The 20,201-nt window shown below is 38.6% G+C and overlaps 1 protein-coding gene across 2 annotated transcripts in view; it reads right to left on the bottom strand.

Annotated features, from left to right (window-relative positions):
- The window catches only part of LOC113106458 (anosmin-1-like), a 30,644-nt gene extending 11,183 nt beyond the window's left edge, over positions 1 to 19,461 (bottom strand). The window contains exons 1-3 of one of the 2 annotated variants that reach the window (XM_026268398.1): positions 19,083 to 19,461; positions 12,915 to 12,962; positions 5,186 to 5,248 (exon numbers count right to left, since the gene is read on the bottom strand). In XM_026268398.1, coding sequence (XP_026124183.1) covers positions 5,186 to 5,248; positions 12,915 to 12,962; positions 19,083 to 19,256 — 285 coding nt within the window. In that variant the 5' untranslated portion in view covers positions 19,257 to 19,461. The remainder of the gene's footprint in view (positions 1 to 5,185; positions 5,249 to 12,914; positions 12,963 to 19,082) is intronic. The other variant, XM_026268407.1, reaches the window with a different exon arrangement.
- Positions 19,462 to 20,201: the final 740 nt, after the last annotated feature.

Raw genomic sequence — 20,201 nt, 5'->3', positions numbered from 1 at the left:
CACTCGCAAAACATTTATGCATTAGAAGTCAACCGATATATTGCAAATTTTTATCATTGTCATTTTTTTTATATATTTTGGCATCTGCCGATATCCGTGTTAAGTAGCACCGATTTAAAAGTCAGGCACGTCAGCGGGCAGCCCCATGTTATTGGTGCGGTGGAAAGTGCTGCTGCCGCATGTGGAGGACCCCAAGCCAAAACTTTTGGAAGATTCAACAACAGTCCTGGGAGATAAAGGTAGCTAAAGAAGTTGGCAGCTCTTACAAACACTGCAGCGTGATTGAGGGCTAAGTTACTCGTTCACAGACAGCAGCGTGCTTGGAGAGGCAGCTGTCCTGGAGCTGCCCAGAAAGGTGAATGACATTTGTTCGGAAGCATGGATTGATGCAGACAATAGCCAGGTTTCCATCCAACTCATTTGTATTTAGGGATGTCAATATTCGATAATTTCCATGATCAATCGTCGTTTAAATTAACAATCAATTAATAACCTTAATGCTGCAAAATGCTTCTGCTTCGGTATTATTATTATGTGCAAAAGCTACGTGGAAAAAAAGATTTCTCACCTGAATTAACGGGGTTTTAGTTTGAATAAAATGCTAGTAGCAGGACTGTAAAATGAATTGATGTGATTATGATCATTTGATAAAATGATGCGAGCGCGCCATACGTTTGAGATCATTTTACTTTGTTGACTGTTTCCCGTCAAGGAGACCGCTGAATGCGCCTCTTTAAATGGTTTCGTGGTGCTCGTGGTTGTATTTTAAAACGCAATTGCAATGTTTTCAAATGAAACTACAGTATTAAAAACAAAATCATCCCAAACGTAACTGTGGCGCTTGTGGCTGTGCTGCGCAATCAGTAAACCTCTTTTTTCACATCAAACATGTTATGCAAGTATTATGACCAGGGGCCCGTTCTTCGTACGTCGCTTATTACATCCGAGATCAAATGACACATCCAAGATGATATCATCCTGCTAATCATGATCCGGCTAATTGGGTTCTTCGAACACTCCTGTTGTGTATGATTAGTATCGCTGGATTGAGTTATCTGAGATAATTGCACGTTCATGTGTTGGCTTAAAAGGGGATATGTATCGATACTCTAAACCATGATCAGCAGTGCAGCGATTGGCTGGTGGCAAGACGGCAATGTAATGACGTCATAATTTAAAACGACACCTGACGAAAAACTTGACAAATTTCTGGACTTTTATAAGGAAACAGCCAAGCAAACAAAACTACATAAATGTTATAATAGATACATGAAACATATAATAGATACATGTTTTTTTTTTTTATTAGAATTTTTTTTCATGATTCCCAATTATTTAGATTCGCAATTTAAAATAGTTTCGCAGTCTTTACATTTTTATTTCAATGTAGAAATTATCTATTCATTTCATTTTATACTTGGACAGATTTGTTACGTGACAGCATTAATGAAAGTTTCTTAAGGGTCAATATCATGTTATCTGCATCTCCTGCACTCCATCAAGCCACTCTTATAATAGCAGTCATCACTCAAAATAATGCACGACTCTATTATCTGTATAGCATGTGTGTAAGACTCTAATACAATTATGAAGTAATACTTTTATGACAAATAAATATTTCAGTGAGTAAAGCTGGCTATGTCTATAGTAGGCTGTTATGGACTACTCACCATTTTTATATTATTTTTAAATATATTTTTTAATGATTATTATTTTAAATTATTGTCAGTACGATACTCTTGTAATAAAGTAGCGGTGGTAGCAGACATATTTTGAGTATCAGTTCTGGTTGAAATAAAGCAATCTAATCCTGTTTACATGAAATAAGCCTGCTCCCGAGCAGGTTTAAGCTTACGGACCTGTTGCTATGGCGGCTTGATGAGCTTCGAAGAAACAAACGTCCAAGATTACACCAAATCGTCAACATTCAAATCCAGCTAACTGGATGAAGTTAGCGACGTATGAAGAACAGGCCCCAGTACTTTATTTAATCCTGTTCTGCAAAATGTTTGATTTTGAATTTTTGCGTTCCACCAGGACGAGCGAGCACTGGTTTGGCTAGATGTATTTGGAGGTTATTGCTCACGTCTCGTTCTGCACATATCCAAATGTTTCCATATTCACAATGTATCTGAATGTTAAATTATATAATTTTTTTTTTATTTTTTTTATGTAAACTAGACGGAAAATATCATCCTCTTCACGTGAGCAAAAACGTCCTTGGCATAACGGCAGAGTTGACGGTATACTACAGTCTATTTAAACTGACCAGTGTAACCTTATATATGTTTGGTTGACTGTACTTTATTTTAATAATGAACAGTCTGCGATGTTAGTTTGAAATTAGAATGCACTTTAGATGTTCTGTGTCATTTATACCAAACAGCTGGTTGCTAGCGTGTTTGCAGCACTACTATTTATTTATTTTTATATATATTTTATTTTGTATATTTTTTAGTTTAATTGATTTTTATTTATAAAATGATATTTATTTTATTTAAATGTATATTTAAGTTTACATTTATGTTCCAACAAAATTGAAAAATTCTGCTTGATAAATGGTCTAAAACTTTAATGTTAATGATTGACATATATATATATATATATATATATATATATATATATATATATATATATATATATATATATATATATATATACACACACATATGTGTGTGTGTGTGTGTGTGTGTGTGTGTGTGTGTGTGTGTGTGTGTGTGTGTGTGTGTGTGTGTGTGTGCGCACACACACACACGTGCTGGTCATATAATTAGAATATCATCAAAAACTCCATTCAAAAAGTGAAACTTGTATATTATATTCATTTATTACACACAGACTGATATATTTCAAATTATTATTTCTTTAATTTTGATGATTATAACTGAAAACTAAGGAAAATCCCATATTCAGTATCTCAGAAAATTAGAATGTAACTTAAGACCAATACAAAGAAAGGATTTTTTAAAATCTTGGCCAACTGAAAAGTATGAGCATGTACAGCACTCAATACTTAGTTGTGTCTCTTTTTTCCAGAATTACTGCAGTCGATCAGTCTGTTGCACTGCTCAGGTGTTCTGAGAGCCCAGGTTGCTCTGATAGTGGCCCTCAGCTCTTCTGCATTCTTGGGTCTGGCATATCACATCTTCCTTTTTACAATACCCCATAGAAAATCTATGGGGTATTGTAAAGAGGAATGACCTCCCCTGACCTCTTTAAGGTCAGGCGAGTTTGCTGGCCAATGAAGAACAGGGATACCATGGTCCTTAAACCAGGTACTGGTAGCTTTGGCACTGTGTGCAGGTGCCATGTCCCGTTGGAAAATGAAATCTGCATCTCCATAAAAGTTGGTCAGCAGCAGGAAGCATGAAGTGCTCTAAAACTTCCTGGTATACGGCTGTGGACCAACACCAGCAGATGACATGGCACCGCAAACCATCACTGACTGTGGAAACTTTACACTGGACCTCAAGAAACGTGGATTGTGTGTCTCTCCTCTCTTCCTCCAGACTCTGGGACCCTGATTTACAAAGGAAATGCAAAATGTACTTTCATCAGAGAACATAATTTTGGACCACTCAACAGCAGTCCATTCCTTTTTGCAGCGTGATGCTTCTGACGGTGTCTGTTGTTCAATAGTGGATTGACACAAGGAAGGCGACAGCTGAAACCCATGTCTTACGTCTGTGTGTAGTGATTCTTGAAGCACTGACTCCAGCTGCAGTCCACTCTTTGTGAATCTCCCCCACATTTTTTTACGGGTTTTGTTTCACAATCCTCTCCAGGATGCGGTTATCCCTATTGCTTGTACACTTTTTTTCTACCACATCTTTTCCTTTCCTTCGTCTCTCTATTAATGTGCTTGGACACAGAGCTCTGTGAACAATCAGCCTCTTTTGCAATGACCTTTTGAGTCTTGACCTCCTTGTGCAAGGTGTCAATGGTCGTCTTTTGGACAACTGTCAATTCAGCAGTCTTCCTCATGATTGTGTAGCAGAACTAGACTGAGAGACCATTTAAAGGCTTTTGCAGGAGTTTTGAGCTAATTAGCATATTAGAGTGGGGCACCAGGTGTCTTCAATATTGAACCTTTTCACAATATTCAAATTTTTGGAGATACTGAATTTGGGATTGGAATTTCCTTAGTTGTCAGTTATAAACATCAAAATTAAAAGAAATAAACATTTGAAATATATCAGTCTGTATGAAATTAATGAATATAATATACAAGTTTCACTTTTTGAATGGAATTGGTGAAATAAATCAATACTTTTCAGTTTATTGATTTGTTTGATTAACTTTGGATACATTTTTTAATACCCTGCAGTGCACATAATTTGAGAGATGGTTCAGTCAGTGTAAGTCAGTGCTCAATAAATAAGTTTAGAAATGTTTTGCATCCACTTATTATTAGTGTGACATAATAACTAATAATATATATATATATATATATATATATATAATTGTTTTTTTGTGGGTTTTTTTCAGGGATACAGGAGCATATAATATAATATAATATGTAGGGTCATTGGGGATTCTGGAGCCTATTCCAGCTTATATTGGAAATATAATTATAGAAAATTATATTACTGAAACTTTAACAGACTTTAACTTGCAGTTTAAATCTATATGAAAGATGTATTGTTTTTAGCTGGCTATGAGAATGGATTTTGGATGGATTGTTTTTGGCACTATGTTTAACACAAGACATTACATGTGTTGTGAATGAGCGGATTTCATGTTGCTTTGTGTTATACAAGTCTAATATGATGGATGAAGGTCCTAATCAATGCTGGCAATTGAAAGAACTAATATTCATTGTTTTAAGTCCCCATTGCCCTTAACAGTGCATTTATAGCCAACGAAATAGGAAAATCTAGATCTTACAAAGCCAAGAGTTTTAAATTGTAGAGAAATCCCACAATAACTGGATTCAAGACCAAAGAGAAATGATCAAAGACATTCTCCGACTGTTTAAAAAGAAGATCAGAGCAGAACAGAACATTATCCTGTTAAACAATGGGAGACCACTTAAACAGTAGCCAAGTCTGTCAAGAAAAACAATGGAGGATTAATATTTGGAAAACCAGAACACCAAGTTCAGCCATTTTGTATATATATTTTTTTCTTGTTGAGAGCACATCCCAGAAACTACTAGATCAGTTAAGAATGCTGTGGTCTGTACCTCACATAAATCTCGACAAGGTCCGTCTTTCAACTCCCATGAGTCTTTGCATGGCTCCAGACACTGTGAACAGACAGCAGAGGTTTGAGTATCAAGAAGCACTTTGACTCTTGTATTATTCTTTTTCAAACAATCACAGACAAATATGTTAAAGTCAAAAGCATTTGCTCTCTGTAGGAGTATTGCAATATACCACTCGTGATGACAACCATGATATTTTTAAAAGTGAAATATTTATATCATGTACACAAATACACAAAAATATCATAAATAAACCTTCACTTGTAACTGGTTGACACTCCCACATAGTAGGTCCCACATTGCACCTTAACGCTGGTTGCACCCATCATAAAACGGAAATAAGAAGTACAGTAGATACAATGTGTAGTTAAAGCTGCAGCACAAAATCATGTTGGAGATGACAGAAAAAAAACAAGTTACTCTACCCACACCACACCCACAGCTTGCCAGTGTGTAAGTTAAAGATGGATTTGACTAACAGCATAATATACATGTTGTCAAAGGTTTGTATAGATAGCACAATAACATCATAATTGTGAATTATTTTGGCAACGGTAATCTCATCCGATATCTGTCGCTGCTGATCTGAAGAGCTACAGCACTTCAATCAGCACTTTTTAAGTTCGCAAATCATTCAGACAAAAGTTATTTTATCATTTTCTGTTGTTTTTGATCAATAGTAGATGTTTGAAGTCTGTCATTACCTTCTCAGCAACCTGGAAGTGTGTGCGTAGAGATCCCTGACCGTTTTGCGGTCACTGACATTTGCATGCAGAGTTTAAATAACATGCCAAAATTATTTCATTTCAATGTCTACACCTGCCTCTCTCCCTTGCTCTTTTTCCTTCGCTTTCACTCCCTCTCATCTTCTATTCTCATCTCTTTAAAATTGACACTTCACTTCCTGCATGAATGAGCGTGGCTGCCTCTGGGGAATTCGCATTTCTAATTTCATGCCACGATGAGACAACAGCGGTCACTATGGTGCAGGGCTCAACGTTGCTCTGCAGAAGCATGCTAGGTAAGAGATGTGAACATTACACATTATGCTGATCTTGTAGTCATCTTTACTCCAATGGTCACATTTTCAAAACTGCATGAATGGACCCTTATCACCACCTTTGGAAAATGTATACTTCCTTCCGAAGGAAAGATTCTGCATACGTCAGTTAGAGCATTTCACATTAAAATGCTTGTTAATCCAGGGATTTAGTATCAGGAGGAAACGATAAGGTGTGTGTCCGTTGGTGTGTGTGTGCCTGTGTAAATCGTTAATATATGTGTGTTTGTGTCAGGGGAACCAATGTTACCCTGGGGGCGATGTTTCTGAGTGAGAATGAGAGTGGGAAACACATTTATCTGGTGGGGCAGTAAAAATGCACACCTTTTAAAGACGACTAAGGCTCGGGTGGTGCAGTTGTTGGAAACTATGAATAATGGGAGAGGCACAGGGGCAGTTAGAGGCAGCAGAGGAGGCAGTTTTATGGAGCTCAGAGCAGCCAGTGCCCTGCTGAGATTGCCTGGAGCTTGTGTGCTCAAACACACGAAACGCTGAAGTCTCAGAGTCATCTGTGCAGCTGAGAGAATTCAGCTTTGCCTGCTTCTGTTTCCCATGCATGTAAATATCAATTTGTAACAAACACACCACCTTATGCCACATTAAAAAAAAAAACAATGACATTTCAAGCATTGCATATACTTAAAGTGTAATTTATGGTGTAGTGTTTACTGCATGTTTATCATTTGCAAGAAGTGTAATACACAAGTAAATTACAAATGAAATGATTGGAGTAAGAAATAATCCATAAAAAGTATTGATTTATTAATTTATAGTGTCTCTAATGTAAAGCTGCTTTATACTTGATAAAATATAGACCAGGGGTGGCGAACACCAGTCCCGGAGAGCCACAGCCCTGCAGAGTTCAGCTACAACCAAATAAAAATTAACCTGCCTGTAGCTTTCTAGTATCCCTTCAGACCTAGATTAGCTTGTTCAAATGTGTTTGATTAGGGCTGAAGCAAAACTCTGCAGTGCTGCGGCTCTCCATGACTGACATTCGCCACCCCTAACTAATCAGTAAGGCTCTTTAAAATATACAATATTCTGACCTTTTTATTTTCAAGGCAGTCACAGCTACACTGTATTAAATCGGCAAAGTCTTTAATCCAACACACTCATAATCCAACACACAGGGTAGCATTAACACAGATGTAAGCAAGACCGGAATTTAAATACACAGACCAAACATGGATAATTGATTACACACAGAATGACACAATTAACACAATGAAGGGGAATGGTGCAAGAGGAAAACAAAGTCCAAACTGAATGACACTATGACAGATTGCCCCCTCCCGGAAGGCATGACCTCACACGTAGAGAGAAGTATGAGGTGGCGAGGAGGATAAGGAGATGGCGAAGGCATGGCAAAGGGCAGGTACGCCAGCAGAGAGATGCAGCAGGAGAAGTTTCCAGAGGAGGATGGACAACTGGGAGGATGATAACAAACAAATTCAAGGGAAGTGCAGGTGGAGGAGATGACCAGGGATGAGACATGAACGGATAGGTGGAGATCCAGGCCAGGACTGCGCTCCATGGCAGCATCATTGGAGGGAGAAGCCAAGGCATGATAGGAACACACACTGCCATTGGGATGATTGGGGGCAATGATGACAGAGGTGGAGCCTAAGGTGGAAACCAAGGAGGTGGAGCAATGCTGAGGATCCAGCCATGCGATGGAGCCATAGTGACGATTGCCCAAGATGTGGGTGGGGATCCGGAGGCCAGAGAAGGAACTGGATCAAACAAGGAAGGAAAAAGAACCTGAGAGAGAGTGGAGTAGGTGTGCAAGTCAGCAGTGGAGGCATGGCAAAGTCCAACCCAGGTGGAAGTGACTGAAGGAGGGAGCCCGGTGAGGCCAAATGGCCAATGGTTCATGGCAGCAAAAGTCTGGATGGCGGGACAAGGTGAAGAGAGGCCAACTGAGGCTGGAGAGAGCCGCTGGATCCTCAAGTCCAGGAGACAAAGACTCCCGACAGTCCTGAGATTTAGCCCCACCACTGAGAGGAAGTGAAAGAGAGGGACTGATAGGTACAAATATGACTGGACTGCCGGAAGGCTCCTAAAGCAATCTAGAGAGGAGAGGTGGGAGAGGGAGGCTCGGTGGGACCAACGAGTCAGAAAGATGAACAGAATCAGGCAGGCTTAGGGGAAGCAAAGTCTCTAACTCCCCAAACTATAAAACAGTGTCCAAATCCAGTAAAGGCTCACTCCCAGTGGCAGGAGATTGGGCACAGCTCACATCATTTCCCTCTAACTCCACTTATACTCTCTCCAGCATGTGTGGCGTTCCTGGCTCACACACCTGGTCAGACGCATCAGTCGGCTCAGGCTCCAGGGCGATGGCAGGTTAAGACACTTCTTCTCACGATGGGTCTTAAGTAATGGTGGGCTCTGGCTTTCCATCTGTGGTGGTATCAGGCAAACCCATCATGCAGTGGTGTTGGTGACTGGCTGGGCAGTGGGTTGGATGTAGGGATTGTGTCTTCATTCGCAAGGCAGACAGTGAAAGCAGATTTGCAGGAGTTCAGCACCCACTCCACATAAGCAGCGAAGCACCCTCGAGGGCCCTCCTTGCTCTCATGTGCCGGTGTTCAGTCCGGCATGCAGAAACATGCACAGGCAGTCGTCTGGGAAGGTGGTCTGACTGGTGAGACTGAGGAATTCCTCAACATGTTCCTCGAGGGAGCGGTTCTCCTGAACAAGGCAGAGCAGGTGGACAGTGGCAGAGTGATCCAATAATAAAAAAACTGACAAACCGAAAAAATTAATTAGATAATGGCATGTCAATATATTCTTTCCTTTTGGGTCTGGTCTTCGGTCACAACTACGCTGTATTAAATGCACGAAGATGAAGAAGGTAGTTTATAAATTCTTTAATCCAACAGACTGGTAATCTAACACACAGGGTAGCATAAATGTGATGTGTGGTTTGATAGGATAGGACAATATTTGGCTGAGATACAACTATTTGAAAATCTGGAATCTGAGGGTGCAAAACAAATCTAAATACTGATAAAAAATGGACTTATCCAAATTCCAAATTATCCAAGTTCTTAGCCATGCATATTACTTATCAAAAATTAAGTTTTGATATATTTATGGTCAGAAATTTACAAAATATATTCATGGAACATAATCTTTACTCTGTATCCTAATGATTTTTTGGCATAAAAGAAAACGATAATTTTGGCCCATACAATGTTTTTTTTGGCTATTGCTAAAAATATTTAATACATTTAAATATGATTTTCAAACTTATACTTCTATCAGATTATATCTGATAAGTAGTAATGCCCATAAAAACTGTGGAATCTTATATACATTACATTGATTTAATTTGCAGCATCATATGTGATATACTGTATAATGCAGTCTCTGATAAACATCTATGTCTCCTTGCTCAATATTGTGCGTGTAGCACATTTTTTGTGCAATACTGATGTCAATGCAGGAAAATTACCTTCTACCCACACACTTTATTACTGAATAGATATAATGCATACCTCATATGACAAGTAGATGCATTGGTCTCTTTATAAACTACATTCTCATTCACCCTCACCCTTAAACCTAAACCATTGTAAACAATAGCTTGTTCTGAGGAACGCCACATTCACAACCCTAGTCTCATTCATCAGTCTCTCAAATACAGCACTCAATAGCTCATTCCCTTTGTGTAGTGGCCCTTTATGATGCATTGCATGTTGGTGGAAAAAGCACAGCATAGATCTAAGCTATAAATCACTTAAAGTATTTCAATCCTGCAATGCTGGGTTTAAATCGCTTTCACCTTTCTAAAGTCACCTTTTGGCTTGTTCCAAACCCACCCTGCTTTTTGTCCGTGAGGCACCTGTAATCTCCATTAAAGCATTTGCTCCTAGTGTCTTTATTTTACTCCAGTGCCAGTTAGTTTTCCGCCTCATTTCAGTCTCAAATCAAGCATTCCCTTGTACCGTACACAATAAAGGTTATTTAAGAGCTGCAGACATGGAGATTGAACTGAGGAGAAGCATTGGGTGAGTTCCAGTTCAGCCAAGATGCATTGCCCTTGAACAAACCAAGACATGTTTTGTACTTTTAGCATTACGTAATGCTACATAAGACCTGTCCCTTTTGAATAAAATGGTCAAATGTGACATGGTGATCTCCATTAGGGAGTTTGGACAATGCATCCTTTGGGATTTTTTATGCTAGGAGTGAATGTGAGAATTTCACCCATGTCTGTGGCAAACATTCGGAAAAAAAAAAAAAAGTTACAAAAGAGATTTAGGGCCTGGTTTAAACTGCAGTACCACTGAGACACTCACTTTGCCAGTCTCAGCAAATTATGTAGAGCAACTGTAATTGAAATTTCGTCCATGTCATGAAAATTGCTTGCACTCTCAGTTTTGCATTTGCACTGATGCTGCAGCATTAATACTTGAACCAGCGATTAAACTGGAGGGTAAGAGAATTGTCAAGGCACACACTAATTATTTCAGTGGTATTTGAATATCAATTGCCTAAAGGCCACTTGCTGCAGAGGTATATAATAACTTTTAAGAACAGATCTTCGTTTTGAGGGCCGTCTGTGTACTTTAACATTTGTCGTTTGAAATTGAGGAATTGCTTTATGTATGCTAATTACTTTGAAGAGTACTTCAGTGGAAAGCTGGCCAAGTGCTGTCTGAGTATAGTTATTATAATTCAAAAGCTCAAGAGAGGAGACCACTAGGTTATGTCTCAGTTCAAGGCAAGAAGCCTAAACAAGAAGTGCGTTAACTGGCCATTTTGTAACTAACTAAGCAGTAACATCTAAGACAGTTTAATGTCTGAGACAGGATTTTGAAGCACAAGTCTAGTTTGTAAACACTCTATTAGGAGTATTATTGCTTGTATATAACACATGCTGAATGCAAATTCTATGAATGAAGTGGTAAACAAGGTCAGGATAACAAAAGCTGCCGTTTGCTTTGTGCCTGCATGCAGTGATATAATAGAGCTCTTCAATCAGACGTGCATACTTTGTTGTGAGATTTCAACACTTTAAGACCCCTATTCACCTGAATGTGGCATAAAAGGCAATGAGAGTGAATAAGGTGTGGAATTCCAGAGCAAACCACAATGTTACGCATTAAACTCAGTCTTATCCTGCACAGAGACTAATAAAAAAAAAAAAATCTGTTTTATTAAAGCCATTAATCCCATGGGGGGATATTTAAATAGGAGATAATACAAATCACATATTTAATTGTAGCTTTTTACACTCGCCATGCTGCATTAAAGTAATATTGTGAAATATTATTACAATTTAAAATAACTTTTTTTTTTTAATGTGGATATATTTTAAAATGTAATTTATTCCTGCGATGCAAAGCTGAATTTTCAGCATCATTACTCCAGTCTTCAGTGTCATGTGATCCTTCAGAAATCATTCTAATATGCTGATTTGCTCCAAGAAACATTTCTGATTATCAGTGTTGAACAGAGTTGTGCCATTTCATATTTTTGTGGAAACAGTGATGCACTACTATTCAAAATGTTACAGTAATATTTTTTTTAATAATTATTATTATTATTATTATTATTATTATCATACTTTTATTCAGCAATAACACATTCAATTTAACATTCTACTGAAAGAATCTTGAATCTAAATCTCTACTCAAAATGACAAAACTAACCGCAATATTAGAGACACAGGGTTTCAAAGGCACATTGTCATAAAGCATTTGGGCTTCTAACTGAATGTGAATCCTGTATAATGAGCAGAAAGTGTTTAAAAGGCATTGTCCTTGTTTGAATCCAATGGAGGAAACTCTCTGGAGAATGCCGTAAAAATCCATGAACCAGTTGGCCAATTGTTTTCATGGATCGTAGAAGAGAGGTCAGAACCCTGGTTGTTCCAGTGAACTTGCCCCGAGGGTGATATGAAAACATGTGCTGCACTCTTTCGAACCATATGCACACATACATCAATGCATTAAAAATCTCAAATCCTTAAAGCCGCACCCTAAAGCCACGAAAAGTCTGCTTAGGCACTTAACCGTAACATGCACAATCATAAACAATTTTGAATTTTTTAAAAACAGCCAGGCATTGTGCAGACTGCAATAGCTGGTTGAAATATAAAGGAATGCAAGCACAGAGTATTGAAATGAAAGCAGCCCTCGTCTTGAACAATACATCAAAGGGAGCTTTATATAATACCACAGTGAAATGTGAGGAAAATCTGCATTGGCAACATGTCAGCTCTATTTCCCCCCGTGCTACCGGCATATTATTGTTAATGTACTCATTAAGAAAAGTGGGTTGAGTTCTTCACTGAAATTAGCATTTTGCCTTGAAGTGAAAAAGAAAAATAACACCGGCTGCATAATAGAATGCGAATCAAAACACATAGCCTTTCAACTTCACTTGCATCAGTCTCGTTACAGATGTGACCTCTAGCTTTGCTAGTGAATCAAAATCTCATTTCTGTACGACAAGCAGCTAGCACAAATATAATAGTCCAAGGCGATAGCTGACAAATACAGTAGCTTTTACCATGATTTACGATGTCATTACAGAAAGTGTGCAGGCATACCAATGTTTTACAGTGACAGATCTGTGTTGGCTTTTATCTCAAGCTGCTGTGAAATGCTGTGTAATTTTGACAGAAATTACCTTTGCACACTGTTTATGGCTTTGACACCATCCAAGGGATCCATTACTCTGCGGACAGAAGAGACAGATGGAATTGCGTGTCAGAATGCTGTAATCACCAATCACATCAGAAAGCCTCATTTGAATCGAGTTATTTTAATGTGCCCCTGCTGAGCAGAGAGGCATTAAGAAGGAAATTTACTATTATGAACACATTACTCTTATTTAAAAACACCGCCCTAACTACAGCAATGTAAAATTGCTCATAAACCATAACAAATCCCCTCCCTTATTAACAAGACTGGCCGGGGCACCCCAACACAGAAACAGAAGAAATCACTCATCAGCAACCGGAAACACAAATTTGTTTGCATAGCAGATCTCGGAATGTTCCATATCGTGTCAGGTAGGGTCAAAGTTAGCGCTGGGACAACGCGTCGAGGTCATCGATGACGTCGACGCAAAAAATACGTCGACGCAAAATATGCGCATCGATTCGTTGACCTGTTTTTATTTATCTAAAAAACGTTTGCAAAACGTTTATCTTATGTGCGCTGAATATACGCGATGGCCGGATCAACATTTTGTCCAATGTTATATAACCAATCCAGGGGTTTTTCTGCATTGATCTTTTTTTTTTTTTTTTTTGGCGGCTGTCAAAGCCTTATTTGATCGCTGTGCCTGACAGGGCGCATACGAGAGCGAGCCCCGGCTGCGGTCCCCGGTCTTCAAACAACACGAGCGCTTCTTGCTCTCTCTCTCCATTGTGCATATTAATCAAAATCATTAAACACGACATAAAAAGGGCGAAACACCAAAGTTTCACGCGCGCCTGCGCACTCACAGTCTTCAAACTACATAAGCGCTCTCTCTCTCGTGCATATTAACCAAAATCATTAGATGCGATAGAAAAAGGGCGGAACGCCAAAGTTTCACGTGGAGAAAAAGGGCTGCTGGCTCCCACTGTATTAGCTTAAAGCCCTCAAGTTTACATTGGTTACTGTATTCTTTCAATTGCTTTTAACAAGTATTTTGGGTGACCTTTTTATCGAATGCTAGACATCAAGTTGTTATTTTAATCTGAAATAAGAACTTTTTTTCAGTAAGCTAGGCCCTATGTGTTCAGTAAGCTTGTTTCAGTAAGCTATGTGTTTTCAAGGCTTCAAGGTTTTATTGAATGCTATCTCTATCTATCAAGTGCAAAGTAATGCAATCTTAGTCATTCTTTTATATTGTAATTTTAAGAGCAATAAACATATATTGCAATGTTAAGGAATTAATGTATTTTTCATTCAGATATGTAAATCAACATGTATAAATTGTTAGTAGTCAATTAATGGGGAGATAATCGAAATCGAATCGGTCTGAAAAATTAATCGTTAGATTAATCGTTTAAAAAATAATCGTTTATCCCAGCCCTAGTCAAAGTGTTTTGCTTATCTGAATAACACTGGCTTATATCCAGCATTTTTGATTGGCAGTGCACAGGAGAACATCCCTAGCCAGTCTCGTTGGGTTCAAAATAATGGCTATTGAATAACAAGAAAGGACCTTTATAATGCACTGTATATTTTACTGCACATGGTGGGTACTCTTAAGTAACCACAATATTATCACTGCCAGATCTTGCGACTTAACCACTATGGGGATTAGAGCTACACAAATCAATTTTGGTCTGCGATGGGATCAATGGACTAAGTCGGCAGCATAAGCATGGCTTGTTCTCATGCACATTTTAAAATAACTCTTACTGGGTCAATGACGTATAAGAGCATACAGGATTGTAAAAATTGGTCTCTTAGAGATTTGCATTAATTTTTTACATTTTCAAGAAAAGTTTATATTCAATATCACATGGTGTAACCATCATATACAAATTTAACAATACAGTGAGTATGGAAAGTATTCAGACCCCCTTACATTTTTCACTCGGTTATATTGCAGCCATTTGCTAAAATCATTTAAGTTCATTTTTCTTCTTCATTAATGTACACACAGCACCCTATATTGGCAAAAACACAGAATTGTTGACACTTTTGAACATTAAAAAAGAAAAACTGAAATATCACATGGTCCTAAATATTCAGACCCTTTGTTTAGTATTTAGTAGAAGCACCCTTTCGCTCTTATACACCCATTAATCTTTTTGGGAAAGATGCAACAAGTTTTTCACACCTGGATTTGGGGATGCCATTCCTCCTTGCAGATCCTCTCCAGTTCTGTCAGGTTGTATTGTAGACGTTGGTGGAAAGCCATTTTCAGGTCTCTCCAGAGATGCTCAATTGTGTTTAAGTCAGGGCTCTGTATGGGCCATTCAAGAACAGTCACAGAGTTGTTGTGAAGCCACTCCTTCATTATTTTAGCTGTGTGCTTAGGGTCATTGTCTTGTTGGAAGGTGAACCTTTGGCCCAGGCTGAGGTCCTGAGCACTCTGGAGAAGGTTTTCGTCCAGGATATCCCTGTACTTGGCCACATTCGTCTTTCCCTCGATTGCAACCAGTCATCCTTGTCCCTGCAGCTGAAAAACACCCCCACACATGATGCTGCCACCACCATGCTTCCCTGTTGGGACTGTATTGGACAGGTGATGAGCAGTGCCTGGTTTTCTCCACACATACTGCTAGGAATTAAGGCCTAAAAGTTCTATCTTGCTCTCATCAGACCAGAGAATCCTTCAGGTGTTTTTTTAAGCAAACTCCATGGGGGCTTTCGTGTGTCTTGCACTGAGGACAGGCTTCCGTCGGGCCACTCTGCCATAAAGCCCCGACTGGTGGAGGGCTGCAGTGATGGTTGACTTTCTACAACTTTTTCATATCTCCCGACTGCATCTCTGGAACTTAGCCACAGTGATCTTTGGGTTCTTCTTTACCTCTCTCAACAAGACTCTTCTCCCCCAATAGCTCAGTTTGGCTGGTTGTCCCAAACATCTTCCATTTAAGGATTATGGAGGCCACTGTGCTCTTAGGAACTTTAAGTGCAGCAGAACATTTTTTGTAACCTTGACCAGATCTTTGCCTTGCCACAATTCTGTCTCTGAGCTCTTCAGGAAGTTCCTTTGACCTCAAGATTCTCATTTGCTCTGACATGCACTGTGAGCTGTAAGGTCTTATTTAGGGATGAGTGTGTGTGTGGCTTTCCTAATCAAGTCCAATCAGTATAATCAAACACAGCTGGACTCAAATTAAGGTGTAGAACGGATGATCAGAAGAAATTTACCGCACCTGAGTTAAATATATGAGTGTCACAGCAAAGGGTCTGAATATTTAGGACCATGTGATATTTCAGTTTTTCTTTTTTAATAAATTGGCAAAAATGTCAACAATTCTGTGTTGTTCTGTCAATATAGGGTGCTGTGTCTAAATTAATGAGGAAAAAAAAGAAAAAGAACTTAAATGATTTTAGCAAATGGCTGCAATATAAAAAAGAGTGAAAAATTTAAGGGTGTCTGAATACTTTCCGTACCCACTGTATATATTAGTGGAATTATCAATTCATAAATATCCTTACAATTTTAAGAAGTAACACCATATGGCAACCAGAACTAACCATTATAAAAAAATCTAATTATCTGATATTTTCAGTGACATATTTACCTTATGAGGGTCCTCCTCTCTAATTAATATTTGTTTCTCTTAATTTTTGTCATGTTGGTTGGCCCACAAGACTTTGTTGGTCACTCCATATGATTCTGATTTGGCAGCCAATAAGGTTTTCTTCTTAAAAAATGTCCTTAATGAGAATTTTTTGTATCACCCTGACATTTTCAACTTAATGCTCCCCTAAAAGAAATAAATGAATTAAAAAATATTTGAATACAAATTAAAGACATGAACATCCTTAAATGCATATCCAAGTCACTGTAAGCACAAATTGCATTTTTATTGTATTTTTGAATAAATTAATGGAACAGAAAAAAAGTGAATGTCATGCCATTGATTTTTTTTTTTTTATTCTGTGCTACACTTCTATATTATAAAGAACTAAAGCTATACTTCTAAGACTTACTATTTGTTTCAAGATTGAGTTAACAAGATAAAAAAATATATATATAAAAATGAGAAAAAGATGGCAGTCAAAAAGGATGCTTAGACAGATGGAAGATTTGTGTATTTCCAGGTAATTGTCTGCATAACCCTGACAGATCAGACGTTCTCCAAACCACATCAAATACTCTCTAATTTCCCATAATCATTAATCATCAGTGATAACTCCTCATAGCTCGATGTTACAGCATAACTTGACATTCAGCTCAACCCGTTCAAATTAACCCATGACCCCCGTCTCCATTTGATATAGAGCAAGGGGCATAATCGCCAAAATGGCTTCCCTCCCGGGAGACAGCGTAAGTGGGCTTTAGGGATGTGGACATGAAGACACTGATCAGCAGATATGAAAAGCATTCATTCTGGTTTAGTCGCTGCTTGGACAGCCGAATGAAAGCAGCTGTTCAGGAACACTAGCTGCTGTTTGAGCCCGAGAGCTCTGGAATGCTTTGAACGCATTGTGGAATCAGTGAAGACAACGAGGGACTTCTAGACCACTGTCTAATTTGATAGCATCTCCAGATGGACAGCTTGCTATAGAATAAAGCATTTGATAAGAGAGACTGATGTGCATCGCTTCCCTCTGTGCTGATGTCTGGCCTAGATAACAACAAGACTGTCACTGTGATGAGCAGACAGAGGACAGGAGATGATTTCATTCAAATGGATGGTTAGGAGTTTTATTTAGGTCTTTTGGGTGCCTTTTAAAGGTCTAATTACAGACACTGGTTTAGTCCATGTTTAAAGGTTTAGTATGTGGGATACACCTTGGAGTTATTATTGTGGATTAATACAGCCATTATCAACAGTACTATTTACTTTATTGTTGTTTCATGAATAATATTTGACACTCACTTAGCTTTTAGATAATAAACATTAAACTAAATGGCTTGGAAGGTTACATAATTTCTCCATTAATTATATTAAAGGTTTGCAAAATAATTATAAATTAATGTGTTTGTCTAGCTAGTCTATTTCTGGGTCGGACGTCAGCGCTCATGATAAAGATCAGGAACGACATGGGGATGAATATAATCACAGTAACAAGGGAGTTTGTTGACAGCAGACAAAAAGTGCAGAAACACGCACAAAGATCCCCCTCCACATGCCTATGTGCAGATACAAACACACACAGACATATAAGGCATGCACACACACACACACACACACACACAAGAAGCCTCTAAAACGCACTCCTCTTCTGCACTCCCACCCAAACCCTCCCACGGTCTGTCATAACCAACATAAACAGAGAAGCAAGTAACTTTAAACTTCTAATGAAAACCCCAACCGCAGTGTTGAGACTGGGGCTGGCAGAGATCTGTGCAGTTGTGCCTCCAGTTTTCCAATCCTGCGCATCTGTTTGTGGATGAGCTGGTGAGTTAGTTTGCTTGTGTTCACTGGTTAAGGTAGAACTCTACAGATAACTCACATTTAACATAGTTGGAGAATGATGGTGCACTTACACACACACACTTCTTTTATCTTAGAGATTAGATAACATGCCACTAAATGGTATGTTTGGAGTGTAAATATGAAATTTTATTTATTATTATTATTATTATTATTATTATTAGATCAACCAATATGTTTTCTTACATATGAATTCCCCTGTGTGTGTGTGTGTGTGTGTGTGTGTGTGTGTGTGTTTTTGTTTGTAGATAGATAGATAGATAGATAGATAGATAGATAGATAGATAGATAGATAGATAGATAGATAGATAGATGTATAATTTCTGTACTTTTACAACCATTCAATCTTCCTGATCATTTTGAGACAATGAATTTTATATGCAAAATCAGCCTTGCATAATAATAATAATAATAATAATAATAATAATAACATGCTTTTAATACATTTAGTAAAGCTGCAGAAGAAAACAATAATATCACCAATATATCACCATATCAGTTATCGATTATTATTTTCACATTAATAACATGAATTAATATTATTATTAATTATTATAATATAATATTTATCTGTATCTGTTGGGGTGAGGGTTAATTATTAGTAATGATAAAGCATTTTGAATAAATGGCGGTGTAAGGCACTTATTAGTGTATAACTGTTTCTCTTACTCGGTACATCTGAGTATAACACTCAATTCGCTTATTTTTTCAACTTTTTTTTTTTTCTTCCTTACCTGGAAATGTCTTGGAGAGAGAGCGATGCGCGTGCTGTGAAGGCTCAGGCACCTGGCGGCGCACCTCGTACGGAAAATACTGGCGAGAGCTGAAGACGAGTCCTGCCTCCTCATGAGCACAAACCCGCTGTTTAATAACAGTATAATCCCAATACACAAACCGTCGCGCATCATGACGAACACAAAGTGCTGCGTTGAAGCGTCTCCCGAAGAGCGTGAAAGTAAAAGTGGATGCGAAGGCGCTTGATGCAAATAATGAAAGTTCAATGAGCGCGTGTGGGCGGGGCCTGTGCAGAGACGCGCGCTGCTGTTGGCCAAGGGATGCGCCCGTGAGACGCGCGGGATCAGGTGCACCGACCGCGGCGCGCACAGCAGCTGATCAGTGGAGAATAAACGTACACAGCTCGATGCTCTCTGTGGATTGCTTACTTCATGGCTGAACTGTTTGAATGTGACATTTAACGGAGGGAGGCAAATTTGTATTCTTTAAAAGACAAACAATCAAACGTATTTATTTATTTAACCTATTTACTAGCTAACCACCCACCCATACAAATGTGGTTATATCTAGCTCTAATTAATAAGCAGTAATTAGACATTTTGCACTGCTGCCATCTTTTGGTGATAGAAGAAGACCACAAAACAACACATGGGAATGATTTCTTGCTTTGAGACAGAAATATGATGGCCCGCGTGATTTATTTATTTTGTCACGAATGAAAGATTATTTGCCCTTTACTTATTTTCTCACTCAACGCACTGGGTTCGTTTTTACAAGGGGTTTCTACAATCTCATCCAACATGCCATGCAGTGCACATATTTTCCACTCGGCCTCATCTGTGTTGAAATGCAGCTGTGCACGTGTGTGTCCGATAGAAACCCCACAGCATCATGGGACAAACCCTGAGCCCATCTGTGGGGGAGCAGGAAGCATCCAGGGAACCCCACAACTATTAAAAGGTTTCACTGGTAGCTGAGAACAACAACAGTTTTATATGCGGAGCGTTTAAAACGACCACTAACGTATACCACAAGGTATCTCGAAACCTTCTGGCTCTAGTCCCTCGCCCAAGGAATGGAGAAAATATGAGGTGTTGGAAATATTGAACAAAATGATG

This window comes from Carassius auratus, chromosome 1 (assembly GCF_003368295.1).
Source record: "Carassius auratus strain Wakin chromosome 1, ASM336829v1, whole genome shotgun sequence".
Taxonomy (NCBI): domain Eukaryota; kingdom Metazoa; phylum Chordata; class Actinopteri; order Cypriniformes; family Cyprinidae; genus Carassius; species Carassius auratus.
This window is presented reverse-complemented; position numbering and strand designations above follow the sequence as displayed.